The sequence below is a fragment of the Epinephelus lanceolatus genome, chromosome 3 (assembly GCF_041903045.1).
Source record: "Epinephelus lanceolatus isolate andai-2023 chromosome 3, ASM4190304v1, whole genome shotgun sequence".
Lineage (NCBI taxonomy): Eukaryota > Metazoa > Chordata > Actinopteri > Perciformes > Serranidae > Epinephelus > Epinephelus lanceolatus.
Window position 1 is genome coordinate 19,485,223 of NC_135736.1, and position 16,461 is coordinate 19,501,683.

The 16,461-nt window shown below is 40.6% G+C and overlaps 1 protein-coding gene across 1 annotated transcript in view; it reads left to right on the plus strand.

Moving 5' to 3' along the window:
* pkd1a (polycystic kidney disease 1a) overlaps positions 1 to 16,461 on the plus strand; it is a 93,979-nt gene that overhangs the window by 11,102 nt on the left and 66,416 nt on the right. Inside the window, exons 2-3 of the mRNA XM_033623395.2 lie at positions 16,169 to 16,240; positions 16,343 to 16,411. Of these exons, the coding sequence (XP_033479286.2) occupies positions 16,169 to 16,240; positions 16,343 to 16,411 (141 nt within the window). The remainder of the gene's footprint in view (positions 1 to 16,168; positions 16,241 to 16,342; positions 16,412 to 16,461) is intronic.

The window sequence follows — 16,461 nt, forward strand, 5'->3', positions numbered from 1 at the left end:
TGCTGAGCAAACGCTGCCTAAATTGGTTAGTTTCTAGCCACCTAAAAAGATCAATATCAGTATAAGTGGTAGCTATATTTAGGATACTCTCACTGCTTTACCTTGCCATCAAACAGCTGCTGCAGATGGGGAAATTATTTTTATCTCAAAGTCACCAGATTTAATTGACAAAAACAATACAATACAGTATTATTAAGCAGAACGTAGTAGTTGCTGGTCTACCGCACCCTTGAGTGGATAGTGTGTAAGGAAAAGCCACAGATCCTTAATAGACTGAGATGGCAATCTTTAGATTCATTTCCTTTATCTGTGTCACATGGGTTTTGCCACTGCCTCGCCCCTTAGGAGACTAGCAGGGTCCATTCATTCCAATTGGGAAAGTGAACGTGAGAACATATTATGACTGTTTCCTTCGCTCCATAGTCACTGAAGTAAATATTGGACACAGTTTTCACAAGCCCCAACCCCTCTAGACATTCTGACCCTGAACAAAGGAAGACTTGGCACATATATTTCCAAACAGGTGCATAGGAGAGGAACAAGCAGAACACAGCTTGTATAAAAATTTCCTGCACACTGTCTAACTTGCAACAGTTTTGTGTTAGAGAGAAGCCATCTTAAGTAGGATGATGTATTGATGTCACTATCCATATAAACATATCGCTGCAGGTTCATTATCTAACCTGCAAGATTTTGAAACGTATATCTGCAAGATTTGGATATGTATATATATTTTTTTAGAGAATGCAATGTAACAATAAGGACTTAAGCATTTATTCTTACAGACTTACCTTTACTATATTTACTTACTTACTTTACTTTTAGGGGTATGTTTATGATTGTCACTAGACAGTTTTTATTATCTTGACTTCTATATTATTTTATCTCTGTATAATATTGTTGATTTTTACACAGATATGGTATTCATGCCTTTCCTCTGTATGTGGGTAATGTGACTAATTGCAAACTCACAGCCACTCCTACTTAAGATGGCTTCTCTTTGTTACAAAACTGTTTGCCTGATGAAGGTCTAGTCACCGAAATATTGCAGCATTAAAATCATTATTTTTGCAACTTAGACAGTGTGTGGGATTTTTTTTCTACAAGACATTCAAACAATGAAATGACATTTTTTCAGACAGACAAATCTGGAGAAAATTAACTTTGTTTGAGACACGTCTCTTTTTTAGCAGCATACTCCCATGAGATCTGGCAACAATTTATGTGATCTTACACTTGGCTGATATCAGACATGAAGCTAGCAGATAAAAAGAGTGGCAAAATATAGAGCAAACATTAAATTTGTACTGTACTGTTGTATCGTTTGGAATCAGATTTTATCCATCCACATGACATTTACAACACTTACACACAAGGTTGGGGGATGTGGAGGACAGACGACCAAGCCCACTTAGGAGACCACAAGGAATACCATTGTGTACCATTGCTGCAGCTTGTAATGTGCTATCTTTTGTTAGGGTATCTTTGGTAAAGTGGTGCCAGTTGTCTACCCAGAAGTGATGGTTGTTTTTAGCCCAACGCCATGATGATTCGGTCAAAAGTGACAGTAACAATGTCCATGGAATCTTCTCAGGTCACTCTTGCTGCATAATCCACCACTCTGCAGTCAACCCTAATGCTCAGTATGTTACAAACAGCTATACGTAAATAAAATATACAGCTAAATACATGAGCAAAATAGCATGGATTGAGCTGCATTTTGGGGAAACTGCATATTAGAGAAGTTGATTATTGTTCTGCAGGAGTGGTTTGAAAAGGTTTAGGGTTGTTTTGGAAGCTATTAACCTTGGAGTCCATTGAAACAAACTGAATTCAAGCTGACCACAGCCAATTTTACAGCCACTGTTTGCAACTGCCTCTAGAGGGTGAGTGTTTGACACTCGATTGCACTTGCACTTGAACCCCTCTACTTTTTACAGTTTGAGAGCTAATGCTATATTTGAAAATAAATAAGAAAGAAAGAAACAGAAGAAACTGCCCCATCCCCTGACATCCAAACCATTTCAAACAGCTGCTGGCTCAGCAGAAACATTAGCAATATCCACTTCACCCAAATTACAGAAGACAGAGGACATAAGATTTTTTTTTTTCCACAAAGAGATTATGGGTGATGTCCTCAATCTATTTAAAGTTAGCTAAGGTTACATCATGAATATTCATAGTGAGATCATGTTGGAATATCACTTTGTAAACATCTTCAAGTCAGCCTACCATAGAAAATGGCTTAGCTGAATTGCTGTGTTATTTTTATGTTATTTCAAACAAGCACAGTCAGTTCATTTTTGGAAATCATTTATAGTGTGCACAATGTGAAATAGAATATCGAATAATATTTTTGCCATGACCATCCATTTCAGCAAAATTTCTAAATAAAATAGATGTTTTGTTCCACCTCATGTAGGGGGATCTGAAAAATGGATTTGTGCCTGTACCTACTGTGCCTCCACCCCCCACCCACCTTTGAAATCAAATTCCGCCCATGCTTTGGGTGGAGTATCAGTTGAAGAAAATACTGGCGCTCATGGTGCAGAGATAAATGGCCAAGAATAGACCGTTCATATCACTCATGAAGGCCATTGTGTCATTGAGTGCAGTCAGGCAGTATAACATGTTATGGGATTCATGGTAATGAAGCTGTCCAGGGTTTCCTACATTAAAGATTCATTTAGCATACTGCCAAGCAAGGCTGTGTGGTTATTCCTTAAAGAAACCAAATGAGCAAGAGTTGGCTTGCTAATTTTTAAAGAAGCTTACTATTCTGCCCCTGTGTTGTGTCGAATCGCTGCGTTGCATTTTAATGTGAAGATGGAAAAAAAGGAAAGACTGAGCTACGGAGGATAAACCTGTGAGGAGCTAATCTTGGTTATATAAACTCAAGCAATACGTGCCACATCTCTTATCAATGCCCTATAGATCGTTGTATTTGCATGCAGCTGGTTTAAAATGTTACCATTTGGACTGGGTTATGCTCCTCTGCAGTGAGAGAACAGAGGACAGAACACACTTTGCAGCTGTTCAGCGCAGAGAAAACATTTGATTTTTACTCCAGTTCATCAAAACAACTTAACCTGTTGCCTCCCTGTTGTTGCTCCACTCAGAGAAAGAAGAAGTGAGTGATAATTGGATTTTGTTCCTTGCACTGAGATTTCTAAACAGCCAAGGCAAGAGTTGTGTGTGTGTGTGTGTGTGTGTGTGTGTTGCAGAAACACACTCTGATTATGCAGTCTGTTCACACTGGCCGCAGAGAGTCGCAGACATATAGCTATCTCGCTCTGACACTCTGCTTGAGCTAAATGCCAACGAGGGTCTTTGAGGCTGAAAATGAAAAAAAAAGAAATGTTAGCTCTCCCCAGTGTGAATCAAAACCCAGCCAAACTGAGATGATGCAAGTCAGTCGTGTGGTTCATTTTCATTCAGTGTCATGACATAGCCTAATTCAAATTTATATCAAAATCCTCACTTTGCATTTTCATTTTCAAGCAAAGGAACGTTTTCTGCCATTGCTAAACAGGGAATGTCCCGGCTATTTTCTGATGTAAACCATGCCACACCTAAAAGAAATATACGACTAAAAACATGAACATGATAAGAAGGAAATAATGCAAATGTATTCTCGATTTGTTGAGTCCACAGAGGATCTATATCTGTGGATCTGTGCAGGCGGGAAGTCAAAAAAAGTGGCATTTGAGTCTAATTCATGCCTGAAAGCCACACATGAAACTGATTTGACCAGCAAAACAAGCAGAAGGAGCAGAGAGCACAGTGAACAGAGTCAATAGGAAGCAAACAGTGAAGTGGTGCAGACCGTCAGCCAGCTCATAGTGTGGAGGACCGAGCAAAATTCATTTTCACCAGCAGGCTTTCCTCGTCTCGATGGTGTTGGATGCTTAACTGCCGACATATTTCATTATCATGCTCTTTGCTCTATCTGCTCTATTTGTTTCACTTGTTGCATCAGTTTATGTGGAGCTTCACGTTTTTACAAATATGAAGTAAATTACACTACAGTGCTGCTTACACAGCCTGATTGCCCGAGGCCAAATATACAAAACCCTGTGATGACTTGAAATTTGCATATAAACTCCTGATGTCAGTTTACACAGCAGTGCTCACATGATTATGTTTTTTGAATCTGAAATGTGCAAAAGCCTGATTTCCACCCAGTGTGTGCACAGGAGACAGACATGTCCTTCATCTCCTGTTTGCATGTTGTCACCATTGCTCCCCCAGTTTTTAGACCTGGCAGTGAAAGAAAAAGCGGTGACATCACCGCGTCTCTGTGGCATTGGCAAGGTCATCCAAAGATGCCAGATAAGCCAGCCATACAAACATACTGAAAAGGCTTTAAGTTGTTAGTTTAAGATACATCCTCCATTTATTAAGTCATGCTATGAGACATGCCTCGATGAATGGAAGTGTTGTTCAGGCAGGCGGTCCATCTTTATGGCCCAGACTAAAATATCTCGACAGCTTTTTGTTGGATTACAATGAACTTTGGTCCAGACATGCATGTTCCCTTCAGGATAAGTGGTACCTTGGTGATCACTCAACTTTTCATCCAGCCCCTTAATCACATCAAAATTTCAGTTTTTGAAAATAGCATGCTAACACACTTAAGTAAGGGTGCTGTCAGACCTAGAGTTGTCTTGCTTTGGTCTGAATCAGGGACTAATTTTGTTAAAAATTTTCTGAATTGCCTAGAGGTGGCTCGTGTTCTCACGGCAGCATTTACAAGCGGACCAGATAAAATGCTTTGCTCGAGAAAGCTGCTCGATTGGTCAGAATTTCAATGTGGGAAAAATTCAGGAAGTAAACAAAATGTTAAAGAAGAGTACACTTGCAAGATAAATGCAACACTTTCTAATGTCACAATGGAGGGACAATTATGCAGGTTTTTTACTTTAGTACTGCTCATCGTGGACTATATTGCTGTCATTGTTCAAACCATACAGTTTGAAAATGAGGCGCGGCTCCAACTAGAAAACAATGATTTGATGCACTGGATGTGCTGAATGTGCATATTAAGGCAGTACAGGAGGAGGTGCACATTAATAATCCTCCAGGACTGTAACATGCTCATGTTTAACCCAAACAATGTGTCATGTGACTACAGTTGGTTCTGATCGAGGTCGGAACACAGCACAGCACAGCACTAACTAACAGCACCAAAGTTTGTTTGTAACTGGACTGAGACCACCTCTTCAAGAAGGTCTTGGTCCACTTGTTTTGGTGCGCACCTGAGTGCGATTGCTGTGTTTGCACCTGCCCAAACAAACCGCACTTAGGGGGCAAAAGAAACTTGAGTTCGATTGAACTGAACCAAACAGGGCAGGTGTGAAAGCACCCTCAGGTTACAAAGATGGACTATGTTACAGCATTTACCCTCCACCATTTGACGCCCATAGCATTTGACATCTGAGCATATTTTTGCACTTTGCACACACTTCACGTGTTGTTTAAAATTAGAAGGGCACATGGAGATGATTACATTCCATTGTTCACACAGTAGCCCCAGTAGTCCGAAAAATGTCCTATTGAACCGAATGACCATTTATCCGACACAAAGGCATGACCCACCTGCTCTGCCTCTGATTGGCTTACCTGGATATTCTTACCCTAACCCTAACCAATCCCACTCCTCATGTCTAAACCAAACCACGCCAACCAATGAAGGCAATGAGGATGAGCCAATCAGAGGCAGAGTGGGGTAGATCATGCCTTAGCCACAGTTGGGAGGGCCAATGATGCCATCATAATAATAATCATAATAATAATGCTATTCTGTATAATAATTAGTTGTGTGCTCCTGTTTTGGAGAGTGGATAGCCTTCAGAGCAATGCCATTTGTTTTTGGGATACATGATAATTTGACTTCCGGTCCAGTGGACTATCAGGGCTGTAGAATAGTGAGCAAGAATAATGGGAATAATGGGCAGCCCCCCTCAGGAACCACCTCGGCCAAGGCCAAATACGCTTTCTCACAATGTTAAAGAAAGTGAAAAATAATTTGAATATCTGCTCCATTATTCAGATCTCCTCCAAAATTTAGTGGGTTCTTCCTTGGCCAATGATAATTAATTCCACCAAGTTTAATGCAAATCTTTTTTTTCCGTAATCCTGCTGACAAACAAACAAATTGAAGCGGAAAACATAACCTCCTTGGCGGAGGCGATAACATGAATGATGCCTTGAGCATGTAATCTTGTCACTACTTGTTGAAAATATCTGCATTAATTTGCTTCCTTTATGGAAATTTGTAATTTAATTGCACAACGTTTGGGTGGAAAATCTTGTCTGTGAATGCTACAATGCAAATGCAAAGCCTGCTTAACACTTAAAGGATAACTTCGCTATTTTTCAACCTGGGCCCTATTTCCCCATGTGTATGTGTGCGTATGATTCATAGGTACAACTCATTTTAAAATTGGTTCAGTATTGAGGGAGGCGGATGCAACCAGAGCTGCGAAACGAGCTAAAACGGTAACAGGGGCAAATGCGTCCCGTATAAGCTTGTGCATTAAAAGTGCTTTTTTTCGCCACTGACCGGTTCAGATCGCCAGTGCTATCTCTGTAAATAGCATACTAAGTGGTTCCCTTACCCTTCACTTCCTGTGGGCTGTGTGTGACGTCATCTCGTGAGAGCTTTGCTCTACTGTGTCTGTAGCTCTCTCTACTCGTGGGACAGCCGTTTTCTTGAGGAAGGTGTTTCGGGATTGGATGTCTTCTCTTCTTCGGCTGGCAGTAGTCATCTTGGGAGAAGTGAGCACTGCAGACCCGATGGTCTGCAAGGCGCAGTGTCTGGACAGGAGTGTTAGCATCCATTTGTAGCACAACTAGCCACAACTTCAGCATCTCACCGTCCGACAAAGGCAGCCTATGAAAGCTGTACGGGGTGTTGCGCGACATCCTGTTCTTGCAGTTTGGATAAGCACAAACACGAACCATTGTTTTCAATCAATGCAGTAAAACTCTCAACTGTACTCCAGGACAACCAGCGCCACTCTGAGTGGCGCTCAGCATGGCTCCTCTGTTTTCTTCCAGCAACAAGCAAAGCTCTCTCAAGATGACGGCACACAGCCCAGAGGTAAGGGAAACGCTTAGTATGTTATTTACAGAGATAGCACTGGCGATCTGAACCGGTCAGTGGTGAACAAAAGCACTTTTAATGCACAAACTTATACGGGACGCATTTGCCCCTGTTACCATTTTAGCTCGTTTCACGGCTCTGGCTGCATCCGCCTCCCTCAATACTGAACCAATTTAGAACGAGTTGTACCTATGAATCATACGCACACATACACATGGGGAAATAGGGCCTATGTTGAAAAATACCGAAGTTATCCTTTAATTGTCCTACCTTTGATGACACCATCCTGTCATAAGTTAAAGGACATACAGTATCAAATTCGAAACAGTCACATGTAACATGAAAGAAATGATAATTGTGTTCAACCTTTAACATTTAATTAGCACATTCCTGCTAATGGTCTCACATCTCTCCTGCCAAGGTTTAAATGCAAATTTAAAGCCCTCCTTTATATTTAAATTTTTAGATTTCAAAAGACCGGGGGCCAGATGTATAAACAATGCAAACACATAAAAAAGAACAAGCATATGCCATTACGGACATTTATAAAAGCAGCACGTAGGGTGAGAATGAGTGCAGCTCATATGACGCACACACCAGGTGTACACTTGAATATTTAGAGTGAAGTGGAGGGTGACAAAACGAAGCCATCATTATCTTTTACGCTTGTCAGCCAATTACAGTAAATATGTATGATTTTAAAGTGTCCGCAGCTTTTTACAAAACGCTGATCAAAGGTGCATTTATAAATGTAATTTTAATGGATGGCTTTAATGTGCTCAGTTTTATCGTCCTGAATATTTTAGTCAGCTGTTAGTGTTTTGCATTCGACATCATTTTATTTCTGCATTTATGTTCTTTTCTTCTGTTCTTTGCTTTGTTGTAACTTCTGTTGACATTTTGATGTTAATGGAACTGACATCACTGCTGATTACAGGTGCTTGCAAGGGCGTAGGTTTTGTGTCAGTATTGGGAGGACACACTGGAAACGGTGGGTTTGGGGGATCTCCACTAACTAGAATATTAAACATCAAACACATAATTTCTTGCATTCTGGTGATGTTTTTTCATACACCTTGCCTCCTGAAATCTACACAGGTGCTTGCATTGATTTGGTAGACACTTTTGACATAATAGTAGATAATAGTAGTTTTTATCATTTCTGAAACTGAAAATTCAAAAGGTACTTCTGGATTTGATTTTGAGTCATGCTTGTAGTTTTTGGAGTTTATGTCATATAGTTACCAAGTTCCATTTTTATTGACATTATGCTCGATTTAAATAACAAGTAGTTCCTATTTTCCTTTTCGTAGTCACACCCCGGAAACACTGCAGGCCTGAGACCCATTTTTGGTTTAAACCCACGGTTTATGACTTTAAGATATGTGGAACTCACACAGTTTTACAGTGTTACAGCAGTTTTGTTTTTCCTGCATTCATTGACAGCATGTAAGTGTGCGTGTGTGTGTGTGTGTGCGCCGTGTATATGTCTGTGCATCCGTCTTTGAGTGAGTGTGTTAAACCGCTGCACACAGCTGCCCTTCACTCGCCAGCTGGACACCAGACGACCCAGGCAGCAGCAGCTGGAAAAATGGACAGAATGTTCTGGAGAGGAGAGGAGAGGAGAGGAGAGGAGAGGAGAGGAGAGGAGAGGAGAGGGTCTGTGACCCAGCAAGACAGGCCGAGGAGCAAAATGTTAGGCTTTTTTAAACCAAACCCCTTCCATCAACACCCCCATGTCTCCATCTTCCTCGTCCCATTCCCCTAATTTCATGCTCCCTCTTTTCCCTCTGTTGGGAAAGTACCAAACTACTCCTGTGATACACACACACACACACACACACACACACACACACACTTATAGCCCAGGCATGAGATGCCGGCTGGCAGCTCTCACATTTAGCAGTGTGTAGGAGACTGGCTGAGCTAGGACAGGCGCCCATGGGACAGGCAGCCCACAGTGGGGCGATTGTTCTCCAGACCTGGCCTGTGTCGCTCACCACTGGTTCCCCCAGTTCATCCTCTGCACTCCCTTCACACCTGCCTTCTCCTCCTCCTTTCTGCTTTTGTCCTGCTTCCTCTCCTGTCAGACTCGTATTGGTCTGCCCAGCCTTTCAAACATAAACAAAGCAGCGGAGGGGAAAAAAAAAAAAAAAACGGAGAAAGAAATTGGGCGAAGTGACTGGGGGAGGGAGGAAGCAGTGGAGGAATCAGGCAAAGAGGGCTGAGGGGGATGAAAGCGACCACAGAGCAGTCTGTGTTTAGTGGGTTAGTGGAGCGCTGGCCTTCACTTACAGGGACTTGGACCACTCCGCCACCAAGATGCAGTAGATACCAGTCTGTCCTACGATCAGGCGTACATCACACTTTTCATCACCTAACCCTAAAACTTTTTCTTTTGTTCTCAGTTTTTTTTTTTGTGCGGAGGACAGATGAATCAAATAGATATGAATCCAATTTAGTGGTGTTCTTTTTCTTTTTCATTTCCTCCATCTCTGTGTCTCTTGAGATTTATTTTTTTCCTCTCCAGAGTGCATACCCACTCCTCCTCTGTCATTCCCTCTGCCCGAGCACAGAGTAGTCAATGAGGACTGTGTGTGTGTGTGTGTGTGTGTGTGTGTGTGTGTGTGTGTGTTCTCATCCTCCAGCTCAGAATAAGTGGCACCAGACAGGCCTTATAAGGAGTGGTTAGATCATTGGCCACACCGTTAGTAAAACAGAACCATATGTGTGCCGTGTGTGTGTGTGTTAGTGTGTTTGTGCGCAGGCCTATACCTCAAGTGGGTTTTACTGTGTGTGTGTGTGTGTGTGTGTGCGTGGGTGTGTGTGTGTGTGTAAGTAAAACCATGTGTGTCCACGGGTAGCTGAGAGAACGGGAGCCTGTTGCTAATAGACATGGTGAAGGTCACATTATATGGTCATGTTAAACACACATACAGACACACACTTTCTCTCGACTTAATCTCCTCTTGTCTTTGCAGCGACGATCATAAGGTCAGAAAGAGTGCTGTACGCGCACACACACCTTGCATTTATTTTTGAGAGCATTACATAAGGCAAGGTGTCAGCCTAATGTGTGAATGATCAGCTTGTGGGTGGAGCATCCTAATGTTGTCCTGTTTCATCTGCTGATGGGTTTAGCAGAGGAGATCGCTCTCTCTCTTTCTCGGTCTCCATCTTTCTTACACAGCTTGTCTGGAATGTACAGATGTTTCCTTTTGGGAATGGGCGTCCTGCTCTGTTCACACACACACACACACAGAAAGAAAGAGAGAGAGAGAGGAGAAAGGCGTGTACATTCCCATACACTCAAACGCATTTTCTGGTCTTAGACTTTGATTTTTAATTGTTGCTGTGAAATTAGCATCTACTGAACACACTCAAAGCCAGCAGTATCTTGTCGTCTTTGTCTTTCTCACACACACACACACACCTACACACACACACACACACACACACACACACACACAGTTTTGTCCTCCCACAACCTCTGGCTTCTTGTCTCCTGGCTTCTTGTTTTCTTCTCTCCCTTTTGTCTTGTTCTCACGTGTAGCTGTGGCTTTACCGTGAAGGCTCACACAGGAGACTTCTAAAGCCACTTTACTTAGTGCTACTCCTCTGCAGTTCAACCAGTTTGGTTTTCTCATTTCCTGACTCGTTTATCCGCTGTTGTCTCACTGACTCCAGGTGATTGGTATGCTGGTGTTTAGTTTTTATGTACTGTACACACTGTTTAAGAGTAACTTTGGTATTTTTTAACCTGGACTCTATTTTTCCGTGTTTCTGTGTCAAAGTGACTACTGAGAATAACAGTTTTTGAAATTGGTCCAGTATTGTGAGACCGTTGCAGCCGGCAGCAGCAGAACAGAATCTGACAATGTTCAGGATTTTTGTGCTTGTGCCTGTTTTTGCCACTGATAGGCTCAGATTATTATCATAAGTGTCCCCCACAGAGATAAACCTTTTTGTTTAAACAGAAACCAACCTGAAATCACTATTGGCAAATCCACCAGACTCCATTTAAATAAAGAGTAATTTTAGCTTGTATGGATCCTGCATATTTTCCTATCTATTTGGGTGAATTAAGGATTTATTTCAATGAAACCAGAGTTGGTGATCGTTGGAACAGTGGAAAGACAAAGCTAAACAGCTTTTGTGAGCTTTATTTTGTTTCTGTTGATTTTGAACGAAGTGTGTTGTACCATGATAATATTACTGTTTTTTTTTTGGTTTTTTTTTTTAATGGAATCTGGTGGCTTTGACGATGGCAATTTTGGGTCTGTTTTAGTTAAACAAAAAGGATCTTTCTCTTTATTCAAAAGGTCTATCTCTGTAGGGATCCTTTCCTCGATGTTGTCAAACACCTAGAGTATGTTTCGTGGCTGCCAGCTGCAGCCCTCTTACTCAACACTGGACCAGTTTCAAAAATTGTTGTTCCCATTAGTCACTTAAAACCATGGGAAAAAAGGAAATAGGAAAATACCAAAGTTATGCTTTAACAGAGTGTATGCAGTGTGAAGTGTGCACATTTTATACTATATGCTCAGTAGAACTTTGTTAGCTGGCGTATACTTAGATACACTGCACTGTTACTGCACATATATTTCTTCAATAATCACATTGATGGGGTCCTTATTAAAAATATTATATTCTATGGTTATGCAAAAACAATATTGCCAAGTAACAGTATTATATCAGAATTTAACAGTCAAATATTGATATCAGTATTTTCCTCAGAACTCTAGTATTGATCAGGTTTGTGCATTTGTGTCAATAATAAAATTTTTAAAAATAACCAAGATCATCAAATGGCCAGTAACACATTAGAGGAGAATTTGTCTGCTTGAAATTGTAAAAAAAGAAAATTGCATTTGTATTCCCCAAATTTGGCAGTTTAAAAGTAAAGTAATACAGAACATTTCCGAATGTGAGTAATTCCTTTGATCATGTCAATATCACAGTGAACCCTGTCTGCTGGTTCTCACTGTTTTGCTCATCTTGCACCTCCGCTTGCCTCATCTTGTCACTGGTAAAGAAGGAAGAATGCAAGTGATCAATTATACTCACTGGGTCTCATTCATGAAACATGAGCAGAACGAAATTATGTGTAAACTCTTTGCAGAAGGAAATTTACGTGTATTTTGGCATTTATCAGTATGTTAGTAGCTTCGATCTTGTTCGTAGGCACTAACAAAATCTGCACCTGCTTCTGACTGAGTAATTATTAGAAATTACAATCTTAATTCGTACTGCGCTCCATTATGTTCACAATACACAGATGCCTTTGAAACACCTCAGTTAAATGTGACAAAAGATTAGAAATATAACACAATTAGTTTAATTAGTTGGTATTTAGCAGATTAAAGCTTTAGCTTAGATTTCTTCAAATTGTAAATGGGTTATTTAAATGGTCTTTTTTCTACATTTCTGGCAACCTGTTCCCACTTGATTCAATCAGGAGATAGACCTCCACAAATTTATCTTCTGTTTGACTGTGAGACCCACGTTACTGACCCCACACTAAGCTATCATCAACAGCTGTCAGAATGTACAGCAATTTAACACTTAAATTTAACACGCTCCAGTGGAGGCATGTCGCTTTCTCTTTCAGGAGTAATTCCTGTCAGAGAGGTCTCTCAGATGATGCAAGTAATGCGCTCATCTGTAGCTGTGAAGAGCCTCCTACTGTAGGTTGTTATTGCATCAAGTGTCATATCAAACCATTTTTATTTAACTTCTTTGGTGGTTCTTACAACAGAAGACACTGAGTTAACGACATCCGTTACCTCCTTCCAACTCTAATCTACCTGTCCTTGTCACACCAATGATATTAAAATAATATATAAATAATAGTAAAATAGTATCTTAGCTGCTCCTAGGACTGCACTCTTCTGGATAGAGACCTCAGATGAGCCACTCTCCCAGTTTGGAGGTCACAGCCCTGAGTGCTCCGATTACCACTTGCACCACTGTTGCCTTTACTCCCCACATCTTTTTTATTTCTGTTTCTGTTTCTATTTATTTTTTTCTTTCTTCATTTTTCTTTGTTTGCCCCATGTTGGCAGGTCGACAGGATGCACCTATCGATAGTAATTATTACCTCCTATATATATGGTGGTCACTGGCTATTCATAGTCGAGGATGTTTGCTAATTGCTGACAAGCAGGAGCACACTGTCAGTTTACTATTCGTGAACATGCACACATGCCTACCATCAAATCGGAGTTTCCTTTGGCATCCATGAATCTGGTGTAGGTTTCTAGTACCAAGGTTTTTTATCTGCAGATCTACTCACAGATTGACTGACATTTCATGAATGAGATCACCTGTGCTGGACATGAGACTTTAACAAGGAACAATGATTGCAGTATATGGCTACATGAATGTGGGCGAGTGACATTTACAATAGTTTCCTCATTAGTTGGCCTTCTCCACCCTTCATTCACATCCTGACTCACAGGGGTTTACTTCCTACTGTTTAATTGAAAATTATTCCCAGACACTCACAAACCCAATGGGCCAAATTAACCCATTAATCACATTATTAGGCAACCCGCGTCTTCATTCTCACTGGAGCTTTAAAGCTGTATGGTATCATTTCATACGTGGTTTCGTAATGGTGAGCCTCTCTTAGATAAGGCTGTGATTTAAGGGCGCAGAAATGACCATGACCCAACAAGTGTCATTTAAACAACGTTCTGCCAATTGTAATAATGGAGGTCAGGCTACTTGTCATGAGGAGTACTACTCAGCTTGTGCAAACAGTATTCTGTGTTTCTGGTGGTTCAATTTGTCTTTTTTTGTTTTGTTTTGTTTTTTAAATCACAAAAATTTATTTTGCAAAAAATGTTCACATCAGGGCAAAGACAAGTAAACTAAAAACAAATAAATGATAGATATTATACAAAAATAATTGAAAATTTTAAAAGGATTAAATAAGGACAGACGCCAGAAAGGAGCAATTATTTGACTTTAGAGGGTTGGGGTTTCATAAAATATAATTCTATTATGTACTAAAAACCTGTTACATTTTTCATTGTTTGTAAGAACAAGAGAGTTAAGAATTGAGTTACAGACAATCAAAAATCAGGGAATGATGGTTGTGGACCTTAAACCTCCTGTCTATGAATTAAAAAAAAATCCTGATAAAATTTAACATTAACAACAAAGATTAGAAATTTGTTATTTACAGAAGCCCTAAGAGGCAAGCATCGTTTTTTTCCTGGTGATCATTTTCTTTATAGTAATTTAAAAAAATATTGTCCATCTGTGAAAATGGGTAAAAAAAAAAAATCACCTCCTTTCTCGGACAGGAGACACATACATAGAAAAATGGTCACCAGATAAAAAGATCTTGCTTTCCTCTCTGGGCTTCTGTAGTTACTCATGTTGTCATAGTGACTAATTATATCTTCAAGGCTAAAACAGTGGCTAACTGAAAGTGATCTGAAAACATGACATCATTGTTGTTTTTTTTTTTATATAATTTGAGAAAATAGCCCTGATGATCTCAAAGTGATGTCATCAGCTTTTCTTTTTAATTTTCCTTTAAGTGTGTTGCAAACTGGGGGCATTGAATTTGAAAGAAGGTGGTGTTTACCAGGCAGACAGAGTCGTACAAATGTTTGATATTGTTTGCATTGTGGGAAATGTAGGAGCTTGACCCATGCTAGACTAAGGGTGCTTTCACACCTGCCCTGTTTGGTTCGGTTCAATTGAAATCAAGTTCATTTGCCCCCTAAGTGCGGTTTATTTGGGCAGGTGTGAACACAGCAATCACACACACCGATTGTGTGCCAATACAACCAGACTTAGGCCTTCTTGAAGAGGTGGTCTTGATCCAGTTACAACCAAACTCTAGTGCGGTTCATTTGTGGTGAGAACGTGTTCTAACCTCGATCAGAACCAACTGCAGTCACATTACGCATTGTTTGGGTTAAACATGAGCATGTTACAGTCCTGGAGGATTTCGGCACATCCAATGCATCAAAATATTGTTGGATATAGTTGGAGCCGCACCTCGTTGTCAAACTATATGGTTTGACTAAAATGAACAATGACAGCAATATAGTGCACAATGACTAGCGCTAAAATCAACCTGCGTAGTTGTCCCTCCATTGTGACATTAGAAAGTGTCGCATTTATCTTGCAAGTGTACTCTTCTTCAGCGTTTTGTTTACTTCCTGGATTTTTCCCGCATGGAAGTTCTGACTAATCAAGAGCAGCTTTCTCGCGCAAGGCATTTGATCTGGTCCACTTGTAAATGCTGCCGTGAGAACACGAGCCACCTCTCGGCAATTATGCAACTTTCTAACAAAATTAGTCCCTGATTCAGACCAAAGCAAGCGAAATCTGTCTTTGTGAGTCCCCCAAATTTATAAAAGAATGCCCTTTCAGTATCAGTGGTCCTCAAAACTTAATTTTGATGAAGAAATTACATGTTACTTGAGGTGTCTAGTTCAGGATCTCACACACACACACACACACACACACACACACACACCACACAATCATTTTGACCCCAGGCTGGGAACGTTTTATGTCACTCTCTAAACAGAAGGCAAAAGATAAAGGAATTACTGTACATGCAACTTTATTTATGAGTTAGGAGTAAGTAAGAAGTGAGCTATCTGACCCAGCTGGTGAAAACATTGACTGAATAAACTGAAAAAACTAAAGGTCAACAATTTTAAACAGAACTGTTTTGGTAGCTCCTAAAAAGTTGATAGTTACCATGATTTGATACAGCTGTATTATGATGTGTTATTGAAAAAGCAAAACAGAAAATCCTTCATGGTTCTTAGTGTTGTGTTCCTCGGCACATCTACATCACATTTAGTGCGTCTGGTTTTATTTATCTTCCTCCTCTGTTTAAATGAACTAAATGTTTCACTCTCTCTCTCCTTTGCTGTCATTTATTTTAATTTCCCAGCGCTTTAACAGCCGCATCCTATGGTAAATTACTTGTAGCGTCTCATGAGACTGTGCGAGTGTGTGTGCTTGCAATCATCTTGCCCCGTCATGCATTTTAAATGTGGACATGTTGGTTTGTTCCCGCAGAGATCTTTCCAAGAACCACATCTCCTCCCTTGATACCAGCCTGCAAGATCGTCTCACTGGTCTCCGAGAGCTGTGAGTACACACGGCATTATGTGTTCATATGGTTTCATCCATATCAAATCTATCCACATCGCCGTCGAACCACCTAACTATATGTCTCTATCTATCTTTCAGGTATCTTCAAGGGAACAGGATCAATATTCTCCCCAGAGGATTGTTCTGCTCTGGGCCGCTGTCAATCCTGTGAGTACAAGGTCTAGAGAAGATAAGGACCTGGCACACCCAAGGTCGAG